Below are 22,803 nucleotides of genomic sequence, written 5' to 3'. Positions count from 1 at the left end.
GCATTCCTGGGCAGGGCGGGAAGTACAAGTTCAAACCCCAACCATTGTGAAGGTAAGGCCATAGAATTCTTTGGACACACTTTTTATTTTTCCACCCGAGCCCAGACCAAGAGAGACATGCTTCCTCATACTTTTCCTGTGCTGGTGACAGATTTATCTAGTTATATTTTAGATAGTATTTCTGAGTACTCTGTACCAGGAGAATGTTTAAGTTAGCTAGATCAACATACCGTTAGAGATAGAAATCGCATGCATTACTTTTGTGAAAGAAAATAAACTTGAGTTTTAACAATCAACACCCAAGGTTACCTGGGCAGCCTGAGAAGACGGTGAATGGTGGGACCACAGTTTCTGGGGGTAATACTGTGTTGTCGAGAATTTTGCAACAGTCTTTCAACACACACCGGCGCCCCTGAAATTAAAATCTTGTTAATAGGGAATAGACCAGGAAATGGGAGTAAAAGTTGTCTTGTCTGCTGTGTGGAATATATTTATATTTTCTCCATTCATGATATCATACAATAGTCATGGACAGTGACAAGAGGCTTGGCTACTATTCCCTACTGCAGGTGGTACATGACAAGCAGGAGGTAAAAATGTGAGTGTGTACAAATTTGAGGTGGGGGTCATACACAAGGGACAGTTCAAGTTACCTTAGGCATTTCATACTACATGAAATTCAATCTTCAAGAACTGTTTACTTTTCTTTCTTCCTTTTTTTAAATAATTTAGTGGACATCTGTTGTTTTGCTTGTCCAACATCCACTTCCCTTTCTTCTGGTAACAGAAGCTATATTTTCCTTGGATACCGCCCCATCCCCATCTCAGTCCATGTGCTTCACCTCCCATCCCAAACTATGAACCCCAAGCCTGGCCACAGCCACTGGTTTAGGCAATCGGCGTATGAGCCGATGATGAATCTCAACGTCAGGGCTTCTGCTGGGACTACTGGGAAAAGAAGCTCTTTCTAATGGGGATTTTAGAGGACAGGACAGAATCCTGGACCAGCCACTGGTTTCCAGGAGGAAAGGACCTGCCTGAGAGCCTCCCAGAGGAAAACAAAAAAGGGAAGGGGATTAATTCTCATGACATCAACTAAACCCCCAGAGTCACTTATGTATGAAATTAGGATCTACTTCTGTACCCTTGGTTCATATTAGCCAGTACATTCGTTTTGAACCTACCAATTTAAGGTCTGTTTGTTCTTTTGCCAATTCCAACTGGAAAAGTCTTGGCAAATTCTTCTGGATATGAAGTTATTAGCTCATTTGTTCTCCCATGGGTAAGTGGTAGTTATTAGAAGGTTTAGGCTGGACATAATGCTTGACTTTATCCACTGTCATCACTTTTCAATTGTGCCATCACCCACGGCATTTTGGGGGAAAGAAATAAGGTCTGGGAGCTTCATCTCTTTCATGGCTTAAGGGAAAGGAGAGGCTTCTGTACACGGTTAAAGTTATGTCTCAGACAACTTGCTGAGTAAATGAAAGATTGCATTTACATCATCCGGGTCTATAAGTTTACTTGTGTTCTGGTCAGATGATCTGATAAAACATCCCCAGGTGGCTGAGGATGCGGAACACCTAACAAATACCAGGATAATGCTAACCTATCTAGATCTTAGATTTTACCAAAGAATATGAAAGATACTTTGATTTGGTTGTGTTCAAATTTCCCCCCAGTATTAAATACCTAACTCTTATGTATGTCCAGGAACTCCTGCGTAGATTGCCAAATGAATTTTTTAAAAAGCTTATACCTCTAAGGTCTGAATTTCTTTAGTGGCTAACTAAGTTGTCTCCAGTTGGGTGGATAACAGCCAAGTTGGGCAACATCTTTAGGTCAGAAGCAAGTTATGACTGCAGCTCATTTCTCCTTGGAAAGTTTTCTTCCATGAATTACCTATTATTGGCAACATCAAAAATCGGGCAGATGGCCAGCTCCCCTGGTGACTCCCAAATTAACTCAAAGATGTCCTATGGCGCCTAAGCTCCTAATAACTCAGACTAAGCACATGGGGCACTGAGTAAAAGGAGGCAATGTGCTGCGTATGGCAGGACACATTCACAGACAGGGACCTGCAGACACAGGACCCTGGAAGAGAGGGACAGTGGAAATGAACCTTCTCACCGTATACTACCAGCCACCACACAGCCTGAGGGCACCTGCTTTCTAGAGTTGGCCATTCTTCCCACTCAGAGAAATGTACTCAATTGGGTTTAGAGAATTCTGGGTAAACTGATCAATTACATGGCAGCAGAATAAAAAATGCAGGTACTTCTTAGGCATGAATGGCTTGGCAATAGCTGAGGAGATAAAAAGCTGAAACTACTTGTTTATTCTTTCCTGGAGAACTTTCCAAGAAGGAGTTAAGAACTACATGTTGCTAGTATTATAGCTACCCATATCTCCTTATGCAAGGTATTTAGCAAGTTACTTAAATCCTGTGAAATAGGATATAAAACCAAGCCCGTAGGGATGCTGTCAAGACTAGAGACAAAAGTAAAACTCATGGCATGGTAACAGTGCCTATTAATATTGCCTGTTAAGCTTTTCCTGCAGACATTTGGGCAATTCTGATTAACACCCACACCTTCACATATCCAAGCATAAGTTAGACTACCACATGAGATGCTACAGGAAGGATCCGTGTGTCATGTGGACAGTTGGACTCTAAATGAGTTCCTGCTAGCTCTGAGATTCTCAAAGGATCATTCTCCTGAGATAACTTGGGAATTTTTAAAGCAAATAAGTACTGTCAATACGGAACAATGACAATACCATGAACTGATGTATTGAAAAATGATACAAAAAGCAGAGCACTTAACAATAGGACTAGAATTCCCTAAGCTGTGGGAATAGCATTTGGATTTTAACCATTCCGACATTTGGCTCTGGGGCTAAAGGACTAGGCTACTATGGTGATGTCTTCACATTGCTGAGGAAAATATCAGAAAAACCCAGCTGTGGCTTGGAAAGCCAGCTTTGGTCAAACACTCAGAGTGAGGGGAGAGGATGGATTTCTTCTCCCTTTTCTCAACGTCAGCCCGAACCACAGACATTCTGTCTCTAATACATACTAAGGAACTCCCCTGGAGAAGAATATTTGGCAAAACAACTAATCCCCTTAATTCTGAGCAACAATTCAGACTGGAATGTTTTTCTCAGCAGTGGGGTTCTCCATTGCACTGTCCACCTTTGCTGTGCCCTCATGGCTCCTGGAATGTGACTGCATGGCTTCTGCAGGTTTTCTGATGCTTCAGGGTCCTAGTCTTATCCAGAGCAGAGAACTGACTCTAAATTAAGGGGAGTGGCCATTTAAATGTATGAAAGGGGTCTTGGCTTTTCCCAGAATCTGAGGGACAAACATAAAATGTAGGAAACATTTTCCCTGAAAATTTAGGCAGTTTGGCTCTGATCATTAACATTCTTACTCAGGATGGTCTCAGAAATCCTAACTGAAATCAACCTCTTCATCTATGGAATACCAAGAAATTCAGCCTTGGAAAGCCTTGGTTGGGTTAAACAAATTGATATCGAGGCACCTGTGGACCAGGGTCCTACAGGTTCTGCTGAGGGAGGGGCCCCCTCGCACCTGGCAAACCCAGCACCCTGAACTACATGCAGCTCCCTTAAAGTCATGCCCGTTGGTGACTCTGACCCTTACACATGCCAATCTCTTCCCTGAAACACTCATTCTCCTCTGGTCTAGGAGCCAATTTTGATGCACCCTTCAAGATCCCCTCACCCCCACCAGACTGTAAGATTCTTGAGGTGAAGCAACAGGTAGGCCACATAGTGGCATGGCTATTCATACCACTAGGGCTCAAATCCCAGCACTACCATTTACTAGCCTCGTCAAATCCCCTAATATCAAAGGTCTTCAGTCTCCTCACCTGAAAACAGGGATAATAACAGTACCTAGTACCCTTGGATGGTTGTGAGGATTAAATGAAATAATCAAAGGTAAGAGTTTAACGTCATATGGAAGAGGTTCCATAAAGGTTAGCCATGATTATTAATGCCTAGGAAAAACTCCAAATTCAGTAATAATTCTGATAGACCAGTAGACCGGAAAGGACTTCTACCTTGCTTGATGACAGAAGCAGAAGCCCACTGATGTGAGGGACATGAGCTACAGAGAGAGTGAGGCTGCTCAGCCGGCCAAGTCACCATACTCACAATCACACAGTTCTTGCCAACGTGAACATAAGAGCCAATCTGAGCTGCGTTGACCACACAATCTTCCTCAATAAAGACATGGTCCCCAATATGTAGAGGAAAAAATGCAACGCTATAGAAGAAAAAGAAGATGAACAAAGAAAGGTCAAGGTGATGTACTTTTGGTCAAGGTTTATAGAACTAAAGATCGTAATCTCAACTCCATCGTCTTTTCTTAGTAAGACTGTTCCTAGCAAGGAAAGAATCCTCGGGCTTAACGAATTCTATAATGTTGAAGAAGATGCATGTGACTACTAAATCGAAATCAGAAATATCAGACCAAGGAAATTTGAAAGGAAATAGCAAAACAGTAAGAGCAAAACCTTCAAAGCTAAAAAATCTGGCACCAAATAAAAACAAATGAATGTTTTGCTCATTCCTGCCTCCTTTGAAAATGCCCACAGATCACATTTTCATTAATCTGCTCTATAATCCTTCAGGGGACTGATGTGAGGTTCATGGGATATAATTCCCAACATGCTAAAAATTTATATATTGACTGGTTTTATTGAGAGTCTACTATATGCCAGACTCTATGCTAGGAACTGGGGAATACAATGGTGAGCAAAAGGGATGCAATCATGCCCATGGAGCTTACAAACAAGAGAAGAAAAGAGAGATTAAATAAATGATTAAATAAGTAATTAGTTACAACTGTGATAAGTGCTACAGAGGAAAAATAACACATTATGAGAGCATATAACAAAGAGACTTTACTCAGACTGGAGGTTAAGTAATTGAAAGTGACATTTAAGCCAGGACTTAAGGAGTCAATCAGCTTTCTCCAGACTTGTGACATCATTCCCATTCTCCAGGACTCCTCAAATGTCATTGACAGTGGTCTGTGATCATGTTTACAAGAAATTTCGGTACCTTGGGATGTAAAATATTTGGACTAGAACTAATATAAAGCAGCTGGATGCTCACGGGCTCTTTCCAGTCCTGTGTTCTATTTTGTCAGGAATATTTTGTCAGAGATGATACCTGTCCTCCACAGACCTATACTTTATTTAAATCTTCCTTAATTCATTTGCGTTTTTGGTCAGGACCCCTTGTGTGGCAATGGATTCCTTGATCTTATCATAGTCTACAACAGTACTATCAACTCCTTAATTTTAAATTAAAAACTCCAAACTTTATACTATTATCTGGTCCTGGTATTGAGATATACAGGGGAGGAAATCGACATTCACCTTCTATTCATGTGTTGCTATTTACACTTTCATATTTCTATATTTCTCATGTGGACTATTCTAATTTACACTTCCCTCCATTCACCAATAAGCTTCTTATTCATTCTCAGTTCTCTTCCTGGACCATATCCAGCCCAATAATGCCTTTATCAGGAGGTGGAGTCAACAACTCTAACAGAGCATCAGTCACTGTATGAAACCATGAAAGGGCATCACAGGGTTTTCTGATTTCCACTCAATAGTCCTTTTTTTTAATTTTAAAAAATACTTATTAATTTTTTGGCTGTGCCAGGTCTTAGTTGAGGCACATGGGATCTTTAGTTGCGGCATGTGGACTTCTTAGTTGCAGCATGCATGCAGGATCTAGTTCCCTGACCAGGGATCGAACCCGGGCCCCCTGCATTGGGAGCACAGAATCTTAACCCACTGGACCACCAGGGAAGTCCCCTCCCCTCAACAGTCTTCTGAGGGACTTCCCTAGTGGTCCAGTGGTTAAGACTCTGAGCTTCCACTGAAGGGGGCCCGGGTTCAATCCCTGGTCAGGGAATTAAGATCCCACATGCCGCACAGCACGGCCAAAAAAAAAAAAAGCCTTCTGAGCTAATGAGCAAATGCTTTCATCTAAATTTCATATGATTTACAATGACTCCCTGCTCCAATTCCTGTACATAATGAAAGCCTGGAGCCCAGCATCACTATGGGAAATGCAGGACGATTCCTGCATGATATACACCCAGGTATGGTAGTCTGAGTTAGCTGCCCTCTTCTCTGCTCCTCCCTAACCATGTTCATGCCCCAGTGACAGGAGTATCCCATTCTATAGTGGCTATCATGTTACAGCATCACATTCTATAGTAGCTTTCTGTTTATGTAATTCTTTCTATCACTAGGTTGTTGTTGTTGTTTAATTTTTATTTTATTTATTTTTTTGCGGTACACAGGCCTCTCACTGTTGTGGCCTCTCCCGTTGCGGAGCACAGGCTCCAGACACGCAGGCTCAGCGGCCATGACTCACGGGCCCAGCTGCTCCGCGGCATGTGGGATCTTCCTGGACCGGGGCACGAACCCGTGTCCCCTGCATCAGCAGGCGTACTCTCAACCACTGTGCCACCAGGGAAGCCCTGTTGTTGTTTTTTTAATTGAGGTATAGTTGATTTCCAATATATAAGTTTCAGGTGTACAACATAGTGATTCACAATTTTTAAAGGTTATACTCCACTTATAGTTATTATAAAATATTAGCTATTATTCCCTGTGCTGTAAAACATATCCTTGTAGCTTATTTATTTTATATGTAGTAGTTTGTACCTCTTAATCCCCTACCCCTGTCTTGCCCCTCCTCCTTCCCACTGGTAACCACTAGTTCGGTATATCTGTGAGTCTCTTTTTTGTTACATTCACTAGTTTGTTTTACTTCTAACACTAGGTTATGAGACCCTATTTGATCCATCTTTATATGCCCAGCTTATAACCTAGTGAGTGGCAAAAGGAAAGCACTCAACCAATGCTTGTTGAATTCTTGGATGAAAAGCAGATGGTGCCATAGGCAGGAACCAGGAGGGCAAAGGGAGAGAGAGGCAAAGAGAATACCATCATATCAAGCATAGCGGTCGGTTTTCCTGCCCTGTCCATGCCCTTTCTTAGACAATCCTTATGCCCACTGAGAGATCAGGGGGCCTGACTTGACCCTGCTCTCTGGGTCAAAGCTGTTTTTAGACTGGGGGTGGGCACTTAACTCAAACTGAGCTAATTAGATTCTCTCTCCCAACATTTTGTTAATAGGACCTAAAATCTCTGGTTGGTATCCATTGGAAGCCTAAATGGAGAAGTGATGTAAAAAAACGGGCTGAGGCAGCAAGGTTGGCTCCATGAGAAAAGCCGGAAGATATAGCTGAAAGAGAAAAGAGGGAAGCAGAAGTGCAGAGAGAAGAACAGTTAAGAAACAGTATAACCTTGCTAACAGAGCGGCAGCAAGACAGAATAGTGGCCTTGACTCTGGCTAGCTGTCCAGTTCCAGGTTCCAGTCCCTTGTGAAGCCTGACCCCTTTTTCTACCCTTAAATTCCATCAAATATGCCTGTGGCTGTTTAATCAGAACTCCCTTTGCTTTTGCCAGCTTAAGTGGATTGTTTCTGGCAACTAACCACCAACTAGACTAAGACACCAACACCAGAGTTGTGTTCATTATGGTGAATTCTTACTTAGTGTCCCAAACAATAGCGTAGACCTGCTCCTTCCCCCACAACCCAATGCATGGATAGTACCACCAGTAGCAGCATCTTGCCCCAAGACTGAATCAGGTCATTAAATTACATACCCTTTGCTGAATTTCTTGAATGGTGGCCTTATGACACTCCGACTTTTCACAACACAATGACGTCCAACTCTTACATTTGCCAGATCCCCTCGAATAATACAGTCATTCATCACAATGGTCTATAAAACAAAGCATATTTTAAAAAGCTACTAAGATAGCCTGAAACATAATGAAAAAGAGTAGGAAACCAGACAATTTGAGCGTTATGCTATATTCTACTGAATCACCTGTTCTGTCAAAAGGGATAACTTTTAAGGTAAAGAGAATTGCCCTCATAATACTGACTGCAGTTCAAGATGTTCCCAGTACATCACAAGCTTTGCCCTTATTATTCCATGACTAGGACTCAATGGATGGACAAACATTTATTGAGAATACCTGTGGCAGACCTGGTCTGTGCATCTCCTCAGATGCACTCGGTTCCACCTGCCCCCAAGCCTTGGCTGCTTGCTCAGTGAGAGTCCTGGCTGCTCCCACCTTTGTCTAATCTCCTAACAGTACTACCTCCAACTTCATATTCCAGAGGTGGACCCACTGAGGTTCTGCTTCCTCTCCCAATTTCTGGACCCAGATTATGTGCTACACTGCAAGGTGTGATATCTGGCTTCCCCAGAGGTTGCCAGGAGGGGCTGAATAACACAACCCAGAAACTGGGGGGAACTAATGCCCCATACTTGGTAAACAGTAGGCATTCTTAAAATGTCTGCTGAATAAATGAGGTTTAAAAAAAAAAGTGCACGTGGCTGGGGTTGCGGCTGGGAAAGTAAGCAAGGGACCAGATCATGAAGAATTACCTGTGCTGAGTACAGAAGTTCAGATGTTTTTCCCTAGCGGGTATAAGGAATCAATGAAAGATTCTAAGCAGAGGATTAACACAAGCGAAGCTTCATTTTAGAAATATTACTCTGGAAGCAGTCTGGAGCCTGAATGGAGGCAGGCAAGACTGGAGGGGAAGTGACCCTTCAGATGGATCAAGGGAAAACGAGATGGTGGGCCTTACCTAAGGCAAAAGCTGTGCATCAGGAAAAGAGAAATAAATCAGAGGTAGAGGAATCTGAGCAATCCTTTAGATCGAGCTACCAATTTAGAGGAAGGAGAGGGGGACAGAGATCACGTTAAGCAACACTGTGTAAACAGAATCAGCCAAATTCAGAAATTTGAAAATACTGCAGGACAGTGAGCCAGTTTCCTCAACATATAAATGGCATGCTGAGAAAAGCGAGGCAGGGAATGAGAACTGTTACAGATTCAAAGAGACTTAAGAGACACATCAACCAAACAGTAATGTGTACCTGACCTTGTTTGGATCCTGATTTGAACAAGCCAACTGTAAAAAGACATCTTAAGATAATGGAGGGACTTCCCTTGTGACGCAGTGGTTAAGAATCCGACTGCCAATGCAGAGGACATGGTTCAATCCCTGGTCCGGGAACATTCCACATGCCGCGAAGCAACTAAGCCCATGCATCATAACTACTGAGCCTGCGCTCTAGAGCCTGTGTGCCACAACGACTGAAGCCCGCAAGCCCTAGAGCCTGCGCGCTGCAACTACTGAAGCCCGCACGCTCTAGGGCTCGTGTGCTGCAACTGCTGAGCCTGCGTGCTGCAACCACTGAAGCCCACACGCCTAGAGACTGTGCTCTGCAACAAGAGAAGCCACCGCAAAGAGAAGCCCACGCCCCGCAATGAAGAGTAGCCCCCACTTACCGCAACTAGAGAAATCCCGGGCACAGCAACGAAGACCCAACACAGCCAAAAAGAAAAAGATAATGGAAAGACTGAACATGGACTGAGGATTAGATTAGATGATATTAGGGAATGACTGGCTTTTTAAAAAATATATTATAATAACGGTCCTCTATACATTTTTTAAAGCCTTTAAATATTAGTGATATACATTGAAATATTTATGGGTGAAATAATATTATGCTTGCAATTTGTTTTAAAATATTCCACTCCAAAATTGGTTTGAGCTTGGCAGGTGAGTATAGAGATGAAGCAAGAATGCCAGAATATTGCTAATTGTAGAAGCTGGTGAATGAGTATATAGGGACTCATTATATGTTCTCTCTATTCTTTTTTTTTTTTTTTTTTTTTTTTTGCGGTACGCGGGCCTCTCACTGTTGTGGCCTCTCCCGTTGCGGAGCACAGGCTCCAGACGCACAGGCTCAGTGGCCATGGCTCACGGGCGCAGCCGCTCCACGGCATGTGGGATCATCCCGGACCGGGACACGAACCCGCGTCCCCTGCATCGGCAGGCGGACTCTCAACCACTGTGCCACCAGGGAAGCCCTGTTCTCTCTACTCTTAAATGTGTCCTAAAAGTTCCATAACAATACTGTTCATCTATAAAAAGTAATGAACTACTAATCCATGAATATATCCAACAACATGGATAAATCTCAAAAACATTATGCTGAGGGAAAGAAGCTGACCCCCCCCCCAAAAAAGTACATGATTCCAATTACAGGAAACTTGAGAAAATGCAAAACTAACCTCTATTAGTTTTACATAGGTTACCTGGGCAAAGCTAGAAGAAGGCTTGACTGCAGAGGGACACAAGGAAACTAGGGTGATGGAAATATTTTATATCTTGACTGTGGTACTAGTTGCATAGATGTCCCCATCAGCCAAACCTTTTCAAACTATTTAAAATGGGTACACTTGGGCTTCCCTGGTGGCACAGTGGTTGAGAGTCTGCCTGCCGATGCAGAGGACGTGGGTTCGTGCCCCGGTCCGAGAAGATCCCACGTGCCACGGAGCGGCTGGGCCCGTGAGCCACGGCCACTGAGCCTGTGCGTCCGGAGCCTGTGCTCCGCAACGGGAGAGGCCACAACAGTGAGGGGCCCGCGTACCTCAAAAAATAAATAAATAAAATAAAATGGGTACACTTTATTGTATGTAATACACCTAAATAAAAATGAGTTTTAAAAAATAAATTTATTTATTTTATTTTTGGCTGCGTTGGGTCTTTGTTGCTGTATGTGGGCTTTTCTCTAGATGCGGTGAGCGGGGGCTACTCTTCATTGCAGTGTGCGGGCTTCTCATTGCGGGGGCTTCTCCTGTTGCGGAGCATGGGCTCGGCTCTAGGTGCGTGGGCTTCAGTAGTTGTGGCTCGTGGGCTCTAGAAGTGCAGGCTCAGTAGTTGTGGCGCACAGGCTTAGTTGCTCCACGGCCTGTGGGATCTTCCCAGACCAGGGCTTGAACCCATGTCCCCTGCACTGGCAGGCGGATTCTTAACCACTGCGCCACCAGGGAAGTCCTAAAAATGATTTTTTTTAATGTTCCATTATAAAATATTTAAAAAGAAAAAAAAAAGAAGAGGTTTTATATGACTCAGTCATTATTTAGATGTTGGGTAAGAGAAAAAGAATCTAGGACAGGGTGAGCAATTCTGGGGATTAGATGATAAATTCAATTTTGAAATTCTGAGTTTGTGGAATCTGTGGGATGACCAACAGGCAGTTGTAAATAAAGGTCTGGGGCCCAAGACAGAAGGTCAGGCTAGAGAAGTAGATGGGAACACCTCAAATATAGGTGAATTTAGATAAATCACTAGCCAGAACATGAGGTTTTGAGAAGATACTAAAAAAGAAATCGGCTCACACCTGGAAGAGTCTACCAATCTGACCCACATATGTTCAGTCTATAAAACCTCTATTGGTAAAAAGAAATTTTCCCATCTGCTGCTGATTGTAAAGTATTACAGGTCCTCTTGGTTTTGTTTTGTTTTGTTTGGCTGTGCCATGCAGCTTGCGGGATCTTAGCTCCCTGACCAGGAATCAAACCCAGGCCCCGGCAGTGAAAGTGCCGAGTCCTAACTACTGGACTGCCAGGGAATTCCTCTCTTGGTTTCTAAAAGCTATCTTCTTCAAGCTTAGAGAGATGTCTATTTCTAGTACATAATTCTTTCATCTGAGATCCTTAATTTACTTCAATCATTGTTTTTCAGCTTGTGTTTCCATCTAAATCAGAGAAAATGACTTATTTTTCTTTTGGAAGAAAACAGAATACCAAGAGTTCTGAGTATTTGGTAATGGCTGTTATTGTTTTATTGTGTTTTAAGTAAAGATAACAATCTTAATCTAGAAATAAAGAAAATCCATATAAGTCCCTCAGTCAGCCTAAATTACATTCCCACTGAGGAAGCAAACACAAAAAACATAAGAAAGAAACAATATCATAGATGGTCAAAGAAATTTAGCAAGTGGTATTCAAACCCTGGTTTCCTATCTCATAAAGAATGGAGCTAAAGAAGAGAAGTCAGATTAAAAATAGAGGCAACATGGGCTTCCCTGGTGGCGCAGTGGTTGAGAGTCCGCCTGCCGATGCAGGGGACACTGGTTCGTGCCCCGGTCCCACATGCCGCAGAGTGGCTGGACACCGGTTCGTGCCCCGGTCCCACATGCCGCAGAGTGGCTGGGCCCGTGAGCCATGGCCGCTGAGCCTGCGCGTCCAGAGCCTGTGCTCCGCAACGGGAGAGGCCACAACAGTGAGAGGCCCACATACCGCATAAAAAAAAAACAGAGGCAACAGGGAGTTAAAATGAAAGGAGGTGCCTAAAAATACTTTTCAGGGAGAAAAACAGTATTAAAGCAGACTTCACCGAACTCAACAAGGACAAGGCAGAGGTGGCAAGTTGGGGGCCTGAGGGCTGTACCTAGAAATGGTTTTCTCTGGCCTCTGCAGCCATTTTTATCATTTAAATTAGATGCTATTATGTGAACAGTAGGACATTTTACATTTTTAAAAAATCCAGATTTCCAGTTTCTTTTGAGAAAATCAGAAGCTCTGCAAGTACAGGTCTGTACTCCCACAATCAGCCCGAGCTTAGCTAGGTCCTGTATTCTCCAATTCACTAGGCCCCACCCCATTCTGGTTTACACCCAGTCCTCTTTGCTCATCTGATCCCTGTCTCCTCCTGCAGGCACTGTGACACCCGATGCAAAACAGAAATGTCAAAGTTCTAAAAGGGGCAGGGGCTGGAAACAAAAATGGATTGTTCATAATAACAAAAAGTTGGAAACAAAATAACTATCCACCCCCGTAAGAGAGGGGATAAACCGAATTGTACACAGTAGTGAAAATGCATAAACCACAATGAATCTTAGAAACTAAGCTGAGAACGATGTTACTTACTAAATGTAATATATGTTTTCTATTGTCATTATTACAATAACTGAGGGTAAAAATAGTAAGTCACAGAAAACCAAGTAAAGCTAAACAATATATATCATTTAGAAATACACACATATGTGGTAAAAATTTTGTTTTGAAAAATAAAGAATTTATAAGACAAAAAGTTCAGAATAGTGGTATCCTCTTGGAAGGAGTTAGAAGAAAGAAATGGGAGAAGATCTTCAGGCTGTACTGTATTTTTATGCATTGATTATGTTCCAGTTCTTCAGTTGGTGGTGGGTTCATGATGTTGATTTAATTTTTATGCTTCATAACATATATATCACATATCAGTCTTCTGTGTGCACCAAATATTGCCAAAATAAAACACCTTTCAAAAAAGAAAGAGGGCCCCGAATAACCAAAACAATCTTGAAAAAGAAGAAGCTGGAAGACACATATTTCCTGATTATAAAATTTATTACAAGTCTACAGTAACCAAAATAGTGTAGAACTAGCATAAGGACAGATATATCAACTATGGAATAGAATTGAGAGCCCAGAAAGTAACCCATACATCTGTGGCCAGATGACTTTCTATAAGGATGACAAGACCATTCAATGGGGAAAGAACAATCTCTTCAACAAGTCGTGCTGGGACAAGTAGATTTCCACCCCCCCCAAATTAATTAATTAGGACCCCAACCTCATATCATATGCAAAAATTCACTCAAAATGGATCAACAACCATTTAAATACAAGTGCTAAAACCATAAAACTCTTAGAAGAAAACATAGGAGTACATCTTCATGATCTTGGGTTTGCCAAGGATTCTTAGATATACATCAAAAACTTAAGCAACAAAAGAAAAAATAGATAAACTGGACTTCATCAAAATTAAAAACTCTTGTGCATCAAAGAACATTAACAAGAAAGTAAAAAGACAACCTACAGAATGGTAGAAAATATTTGCAATCATAAATCTGATAAGGATTTAATACCCAGAATATAAAGAACCCTACAATTCAACAACAAAGAGACAACAAGATTTTAAAATGGTCAAAGGACTGAATAGATATTTCTCCAAAGATATGCAAATGGCCAATAAGATAAAAGATGTTCATCATTAGACATTAGGGAAATGCAAATAACACTACTATATATATAAAAGATAACTAATAAGAACCTATTGTATAGCACAGGGAACTCTATTCAGTGCTCTGCAATGACCTATATGGGAATGGAATCTGGCAGAGAGTGGATATATGTATATGGATGGCTGATTCACTTTGCTGTACAGCAGAAACTAACACAATATTGTAAATCAACGACACTCCAATAAAACATTAATTAAAAAAAAAAAAACACAATGAGGGGCTTCCCTGGTGGTGCAGTGGTTAAGAATCCGCCTGCCAATGCAGGGGACACAGGTTTGAGCCCTGATCCGGGAAGATCCCACATGCTGCGGAGCAACTAAGCCAGTGCGCCACAACTACTGAACCTGAGCTCTAGAGCCCATGAGCCACAACTACTGAGCCCAGGTGCTACAACTACTGAAGCCCACACACCTACAGCCCATGCTCCACAACAAGAGGCCACCACAATGAGAAGCCCACGCACCTCAATGAAGAGTAGCCCCCGCTCGCCGCAACTAGAGAAAGCCCGCGCGCAGCAACAAAGACCCAACGCAGCCAAAAATAAAATAAAGTAACTAATTAAGAAAAGAACACACAATGAAATATTGAATACCTTTCATATACACATTAAAAAAAAAAACCCAGAAAATAACAAGTGTTCATGAGAAATTGGTACTCTCTTGCATTGCGGTGGGAACGTAAAATGGTGCAATTTGGCAGTTCTTCGCAAAGCTAAAAAATAGAACTGCCATATGACCCAGACACCCCCACCCCTAGGTATGTAATAAATAACTGAAAACAGAGCTCAAATATATCCTTGTATGCCAATGTTCATTGCAGCAATACTCACAATAGTGGAAAGGTAGAAACAATCCAAGTGTCCATCAACAGATGAATAAATAAACAAAATGTACATATATACAATGGAATATTATTCAGTCATGAAAAGGAATAAAATTCTGATACGTGTGGATGAGCCTTGAAAACATTATGCTAAATGCAATAAGCCAGCCCAAAGGACAAATCTTGCATGACTGTGCTTAAATGACATATCTAGAATAGGCACATTCATAGAGACAGAAAGTAGATTGAGGTTACCAGGGTCTGGGAGGAAAGGGGATGAGAGTTATTCCTTAATGGGTTCAGAGTTTCCGTTTGAGTGATGAAAATGTTTTAGAAATAGATATAGTGGTGATGATTGCACAACACTGTGAATATAATTAATGTCAATGAACTGCATACTTAAAAGTGCTTAAAGTGGCGAATTTCGTCATAAATACACACACACACACAAATCTTCCCTACAAAATCACAGAAAATGTTTTGGAATTAGCTGAAGGATTTCAAAAAAAACTCCACATATTTGCTAACGAGTCAGATGGAGTTAACTGAATTTTCTAATTTTGTACTGAAACAGTGTATCTATAATTACTAATTACATCTAACTACCAAACTATATTTCTTTTCCATTAATTTTCATGGTATGACAGGGTAATAGACGCAGTGATTGTGTCTCTACTGAAAATATCTGTGATCTTTTGATTACAGTGAGATTATTTTACCTCTAGAAGTTACAGATTTAATATTTCAAGGAAAATTGAGTGTTCCTAATGGCAGGAAGAAACTATGGACTTCAGTGTTTGTCAAGCTCAAATATATCTTGATATTTTCTCTGGTTCTGAAGTGTTCTAATATTAACCCAGGTTTATGCTCATCTCTGTGCTATTTCAGTTTATTCAGACTACAAGATTCTGAGCCTTTCACACTCCATTTTTCAAATGCATTTCAGATTTTAGTTGTATTTCCCAATTCTCAAATTAATTTTAAGTTTCAGTTAATAATGAATCATTAATTAGTAAACAGATAATTGTATCAGTATCACTTTAGGTTCTACACTAAAATACTGTGTTGTCTATTTATGTTTTGTGTCCAGTAATACAGGACACACTACAACACTGTCCAATAATTTCAATGCTAGGTGTCATTGTATTTTGTGCCTGGAATAACAGGAAAAAGGCTTTCTGTTGCCTCTTTTTACTGCATCTTTTTTGTATTCAATAAATCCAATTTGGAGAATTAAAAAAGAGAGAATTTTAGCATATATAGCAATAAATTGGGGACAACATTTCATCTGCCCTGCTAATGTGATAATCAGTGGAAAGAAAGCAGAAATATGCATCCCGGAGCTGGCTCCGTCCCTTACCTTGCCATTGAGAACGATGTTCTGACTTCCACACAGTACAGACTGGCGACTAACTTTGTTCCCAGATGCCTGAAAGGAAAGAGCAGAAAACTGAGGTGAGCAAACTGAGTGGGTTCTGGGCTACAGATTTCCATCAAGAAAGCTCATACTGGAGAGAAAAGGACTTGCAATGGGGTGCCGTCTGCAATGGAATGAGTCAGGATATCAAAAAAGCAAGGATGAATTAGGAACTTAGGGATTCAAGGAACAGACCCAGAAATTGGATGTGGTACGTCTATAGCCTCGACTCTCATTTCTATACTTCGGTTTTACAGCCCTAAAAACAGGATAATGACTTTACCAATAGCATAGAGTTGTGAGAATTCAATGAAAAAATAAAGAGTAATGCTGACTGAGCACTACCCTGGTTTCAAGCAATTAACACACATCTACATACAGTTTGTACTGACTATAAAGAACCTAACAAACAAACAAAAAAGAACCTAATAGTCTTTAGCACGTAGTAATAAATTATGACACGTTAGTTTTTAAAAAAAAAAAAATTTTTAAAGGCCTGAAGCCCAGAGCTGTAATTATCAGGATGGATGAGACTTGTCCTGCTTTCTGGAAGGCGTTTTATCTCTACGAGGAAATCAGGAATAAATTTTTAAAAGCCTAAACTGGCCATGCAAGGAATACATAACAAAGCCAGACCATACATGAACTCTCACTGTGTAATTTCGGACTAAACGCCAAAGGGACCTGGGGTGGGGCAGGGACAGGATGGAGACGGCGGCCTCAGGGGACGCACGCTTGGAGAGGGGAGGGCAGATTTCTGGACACGCGCACCGTCTCGATATACTCGGACTTGTTGTAGAGAAGCTCTCCCAACTCCATGGCCACCAACTCCTCTGCGAAGCTCCGACTCCTGTCAAAGTCTGTCCCCCTATCTCTCCGCCTCAGACTCCGGCTACTTCCGGCTGCTCCTCCACTTCCGCTCTGGGCGGTCTGCGGTCTCATCCATAGCTCGGCTCTCCGCTAGGTTGCCTCGCTCCACTGCTCTGCGGTCTCTGGTTGCGCGTGCGCAGGCCGAGTGGCGGATGTAATTGGAAGGGGTGATTGGTGCGCCCAGCCCGCGTGGGCCGGCTGACCGTGGGCTGACTGGATCCCGGGCACCCCGTACCTTCCCCGGGAGCCTCGGGGCCTAGGGCCAGCCGGGCTCCTCGTATCCGCAGGCCCGGGGCCAGCGACAGATGCTCTTTTTGTTGGCCGCCGGCCAGATGGAAGAGCCTCCTGGGAAGCCCCTCAGCTGTGAGGAGAAGGAAAAGGTGCCGGGGATGCGGGAAGGGTTGACTCAGAACTTTGACCCCCTTTCCCAGGATTTGAGGCCTGTCTTTGTTTCCTCCACTATCAGAGGGCGGCAGTGACCTCTCACCCACTTCCCTGGACTGAGGGGGCACACGAAGTGAAAGTGTAGGAGAGCCCTGTGCTCCCGTGGTGGCGTTTGAAGAACGAAGTTTCTTTACAGCAGAAATGCAAAAGTACAAAATGTAAAACTGTAGATAAAGCTAAAGTTCGCTTTGACACCCTCCCCAGCCCACCTTGCACACTCTCAATCTTGGCTTCTCCCACCCCGCCCCCTTAAGTAAATCTCTTAACAATCTGGATTTCAGACCTTTTTGTGCACCTGTATGTGTGTGCGCGCGCGTGCGCGTGTTGAACGGGCGGTGGGGGTGTGGAGGGGTGCAGTTGTGTTCTTTAACCACCAAAAAGTATTACGTTTTTTTGGAAAGGTGAATGTTCGTAAATGGTATGATCCGGATGGTTCTGCAACTTCCGTTTTCCTTCTTCGTGTTTAACATCCACATTAGTCCATGTTTACCTACCTTATTTTCATTTTAATTTTTTTTGCGGTACGCGGGTCTCTCACTGTTGTGGCCCCTCCCTTTGCGGAGCACAGGCTCCGGGCGCGCAGGCCCAGCGGCCATGGCTCACGGGCCCAGCCGCTCCGCGGCATGTGGGATCCTCCTGGACCGGGGCACGAACCCGTGTCCCCTGTATCGGCAGGCGGACTCTCAACCACTGCGCCACCAGGGAAGCCCACCTACCTTATTTTTTTAAAGTTTTTTATAGTATCCTGCAGCGTGGAAGTGCCGCCTTTTCTTTACACATTACTCTGTCGAGAGCCTTTTAGGTTGTTTGCAGCTTTTCTTTCTACAACAGTGCTGCTCTGAATATCCTTATACATGACACCTTGTACGTGGGCCGGCGAATGTTAACTTGAATGCAGCTTGGGCTGGCTCTTCCAAGCATCATACTGAAACTCTTCATTCACAGTAACTCATCAGTCCTCTTATCCCATTCTGCCTTGCAGTGGGGGTGACAGAGGTCATTTACAAGTCAACAAGCTAATTCCCAGACATTGATAATGATGATAAGTAGGAAGCTGTGAGAAGCCGTCTAGGTGTGAATCATGCCGTTTATGAATTGTGTCATCTTGGACAAACTGCTTTCCCTATGATCTTCCCAAAGCTAGCTCTTTCCTCCTTCAGGTCTGGGCTCAAATTGTAGTCCTCAGAAATGCCTTCCTCACACTGTCTCTAAAGTAGTCCATTCTCCTGTAGCCCAGACACTCTCACATCACCCTGTTTGTCTAGGTATTGATTGCCATGTGAAATCATCTCACCTGTTTATTTGTTTCCTTGTTTATTATCTGTACCCCTCACTATATGTAAGCTGCCTGGGAGCAGGGGTCTTGACCACTCTGTATACCTAGCCCCTGGAACTGTAACTGACACACGGTGGGTATCAGTTATTGTTCTAGGTGCTGGAGATACCTGGACCAATGACTGATTCGTTAGTCGAATGACTGTCTGAGGATGACAGCCCCTGCTACCTTCAAGGATCTCACAGTGAGATGGGAGGAAACAGAAGTAAACAGACAATATGTGTAATAAGTACTGTGATAAAGCAAGCACAGAGGAGAGGTGGAATGCCTAACTTGGATTTGGAGAAGGACCTAGAAGTTTACCCCAGGGAAATAAAAATCTAAGCTGAGGCTTGAGGAATCAGTAGGAATTAGCAAAGTGAGTTGGGGAGGAAATGCTCCAGGTGATAGGAACAACTTATGCAGAGATGCTGAGATATTATAGAGCTTGATGTTCTGTGAGAACTGAAAGTAGAATGAGTCAGTGCCGCTTCCTCCACTGCCTCTAGATGAGGGGCCAGCTGGGTGCTGCATGCTAGTGTCTGATAGGCACTGCATCCCTTCTCTCTGATGCCTCCTTTCTACCTGCTCAGTTTTGTTTGGTGTTTTACTTCTTCCAGTTGAAGGAAAAATTAGCATTCTTGAAAAGGGAATACAGCAAGACACTGGCCCGCCTTCAGGTAAGTGAATCTTATTCTCTCAAATTGGTATTGTGGTACAAAGAATATAAAAACAGCTCTTCGTTTAATAAAGCTTTTAACCAAAATTTATTTCTTTTTTGTAAAATTGTTTCGTGAGCTGCTTTTGTTTTCTGTAGCGTGCCCAGAGAGCTGAAAAGTTTAAGAATTCCATTAAGAGAACAGTAGAAGGACAAGATTCCTCGCTCCAGCAGGAAGTTTCAACGCAGCTAACCGACACAGGTAAAGCGAGCCCATTCACTTATACTTGCTTTATTATTCATTTCCCAGGTAAATTTGGCTGTGGTTCTTTTTCTCACAGTCAGAAGATAAGCAGTAGCAGTAGAGTCTTTAAAGTGTACAATTCAGTGGTTCTTTGTATATTCAAAAAATTATATAATCTAGTCACTATCTAATTACAGAACATTTTCACCACCCCTAAAAGAAACGCTGTGCCCATCCTACCCTTAACCCCTGGGCAACTATTAACCTACTTTTTGTCCCTGTGGATTTTCCTATCCTGGGCATTGTGTATAAATGGAACCATACAATATGTGGCCTTTTGTGACTATCTTTCACTTAGCATAAAGTTTTCAACTGTCATCCATCCATCTATACATTCATCTAAGCATGCATCAGTACTCCATTCCTTTTTGCAGCTGAATAATATTCCATTATATAGATGTACCATAATTTGTATATCCATTTGTCAGTTAACGGACATTTGGGTTGTTGCTACTTTTTGGCTGTTATGAATTTTGGCCATTATGCTGCTGTGAACATTCATGTACAAGTGTTTATGTGGACATATATTTTCAGTTCCTTCAGGTATGTACCTAGGTGTAGAATTTCTAGGTCATACGATAATTCTATGTTTAACTTTTTTGAGGAACTGCCAAACTGTTTTCTACAGTGGCTGTACCATTTTACATTCCCACTGCAATGCACAAGGGGTCCAGTCTCTCCACATCCTTGCTAATAATTGTAATTTTCTATTTTTAAAATTATAACCATTCTGGTAGATATGAAGTGGTATCTAATTGTGGTTTTGATTTGCATTTCCTAGTGACTAATGATGTTGAACATCTTTTTGTGTGCTTGTTGACCATTTGTATATCTTCTTCAGAGAAATATCTCTTCAAGTCCTTGCCGATATTTTAATTAGGTATTTGTCTTTTTATTGGTGAGTTGTAAGGGTTCTTCATATATTCTAGCTATTAGACCCTTATCAGATACATGATTTGTAAATATTTTCTCCCATTCTGTGAGCAATAAACTGTATTTCAGTTGGATTGCATATTTAGTTGCTCTTTTTCTCTCTTAACTTTTAGCAATTATATTTATTGCTTAAATATTGGAAAGATGACTTTTTTTTTTTTTCTTTTTTTTGCGGTATGCGGGCCTCTCACTGCTGTGGCCTCTCCCATTGTGGAGCACAGGCTCCGGACGCGCAGGCTCAGCAGCCATGGCCCACGGGCCCAGCCGCTCCGTGGCATGTGGGATCTTCCCAGACCGGGGCACGAACCCGTGTCCCCTGCATCGGCAGGTGGACTCTCAACCACTGCGCCACCAGGGAAGCCCGGAAAGATGATTTTTTAAAATTATATATGCACAAAGAAAAAAGTCTGGCTGGGAACATTTTAATAAAAAACAATAATCATTTCTTATGTTAGAAGTCAGGTAATTTATAATCATAAAATTGGAGGCTAATGAAGTAGAAAAGTGGTATGAGGGACTTCTCTGGTGGTCTAGTGGTTAAGACTCCTAGCTTCCAATGCAGGGGGCACGGGTTCAATCCCCGGTCAGGGAACTGAGATACCAGATGCCGTGCAGTGCGGCAAAAAAAAAAGAAAAGAAAAGTGATATGAAAATTACTTCAGCCAAAAAAAGACATGGGGCTTCCCTGGTGGCTCAGCGGTTGAGAGTCCGCCCGCCGATGCAGGGGACACAGGTTTGTGTCCCGGTTCAGGAAGATCCCACATGCCGCAGAGAGGCTGGGCCCGTGAGCCATGGCCTGCGCGTCCGGAGCCTGTGCTCTGCAATGGGAGAGGCCACAACAGTGAGAGGCCCACATACCAAAAAAAAAAGAAGTAAAAAATTAGGTGAGATATGGGGGAAATGGGGAGATGTAGGTCGAAGGGTACAGAGTTGCAGTTATGCAGAATAAATAAGTTCTGGAGATCTAACATACAGCATGGTGACAATAGTGAATAATACTGTATTGTAGGTACTCCCCTGGCAGTCCAGTGGTTAATACACCATGCTTCCACTGCAGCAGGTACAGGTTTGATCACTGGTCTGGTAACTAGGATGCTGCGTGCTGCGCAGCCCAAAAAAAAAGAAAAAAGGAATAATACTGTATTGTATACTTGAAATTTGCTAAGAGAGCTGACCTTAAGTGTTCTCATGACACACAAAAAATTGTAACTATATGAAATGATGGATATGTTAGCTTGATGGTAGCAACATTTCACAATATATACATATACCAAAACATCACATTAAATATGTACAATATTTATTTGTCAGTTGTACTTCAATGAAGCTGGAAGACAAAACTAAGAGAAAAGATGATTGCAATAAAGAATAGATAATCTTTTCGGGCTTCCCTGGTGGCGCAGTGGTTGAGAATCTGCCTGCTGATGCAGGGGACACGGGTTCGTGCCTCGGTCCGGGAGGATCCCACATGCCGCGGAACGGCTGGGCCCGTGGGCCATGACCGCTGAGCCTGCGCGTCCGGAGCCTGTGCTCCGCAACAGGAGAGGCCACAACAGTGAGAGGCCGACATAACACAAAAAAAAAAAAAAAAAAAAAAAAAAAAAGAATAGATAATCTTTTAGTTTAAAAATAATTTTTCCAGCACAATTCCATTTTTGTTACATTTACTTAATATTATTATAGTTCATCAGATCATTAAAAACTTGAACTTTGATCTGTTTGAACGAAATACCATTGACTCTCTTTTAAATAAATGTTTTGTAGTATTTATATGTAATATTTAAAAATAAATATGGGGTAGTTTTTATGTCATTTTAAAAGAAAAATATTAACTATATAATTTTTTCTCCTCAGAACCTAAAAATAAAGTATCTCCTTGTGACACGTTGCAAATCAACACACACGTCGATAAAGAAACTGGAGAAAAGACACCTATCACACTTGACCTTGAGCCTGAGTCCTTTAGCCCTGGACGAGTCCCAGCAGAAGGATCACGCATACAAAGATCAGATGATATCCAAGAACATTTTCCCTA

General features: G+C 42.3%; 2 protein-coding genes across 2 annotated transcripts in view; one reads left to right on the top strand and one right to left on the bottom strand.

Annotated features, from left to right (window-relative positions):
* DCTN5 (dynactin subunit 5) overlaps nucleotides 1–17,160 on the bottom strand; it is a 21,659-nt gene extending 4,499 nt beyond the window's left edge. The window contains exons 1-5 of the mRNA XM_007449986.1: nucleotides 17,016–17,160; nucleotides 16,188–16,256; nucleotides 7,731–7,849; nucleotides 4,183–4,294; nucleotides 310–412 (exon numbers count right to left, since the gene is read on the bottom strand). Coding sequence (XP_007450048.1) covers nucleotides 310–412; nucleotides 4,183–4,294; nucleotides 7,731–7,849; nucleotides 16,188–16,256; nucleotides 17,016–17,063 — 451 coding nt within the window. The 5' untranslated portion in view covers nucleotides 17,064–17,160. The remainder of the gene's footprint in view (nucleotides 1–309; nucleotides 413–4,182; nucleotides 4,295–7,730; nucleotides 7,850–16,187; nucleotides 16,257–17,015) is intronic.
* Nucleotides 17,161–17,419: 259 nt separating this feature from the next.
* PALB2 (partner and localizer of BRCA2) overlaps nucleotides 17,420–22,803 on the top strand; it is a 25,106-nt gene continuing 19,722 nt past the window's right edge. The window contains exons 1-4 of the mRNA XM_007450008.1: nucleotides 17,420–17,494; nucleotides 19,494–19,553; nucleotides 19,691–19,793; nucleotides 22,623–22,793. Coding sequence (XP_007450070.1) covers nucleotides 17,420–17,494; nucleotides 19,494–19,553; nucleotides 19,691–19,793; nucleotides 22,623–22,793 — 409 coding nt within the window. The remainder of the gene's footprint in view (nucleotides 17,495–19,493; nucleotides 19,554–19,690; nucleotides 19,794–22,622; nucleotides 22,794–22,803) is intronic.

This window comes from Lipotes vexillifer, unplaced genomic scaffold, assembly GCF_000442215.2.
Source record: "Lipotes vexillifer unplaced genomic scaffold, Lipotes_vexillifer_v1.1 scaffold811, whole genome shotgun sequence".
NCBI classification, from domain to species: Eukaryota; Metazoa; Chordata; class Mammalia; order Artiodactyla; family Lipotidae; genus Lipotes; species Lipotes vexillifer.
The sequence above is the reverse complement of the archived record's forward strand: the minus strand, read 5'-3'. Positions and strand labels throughout refer to the sequence as shown.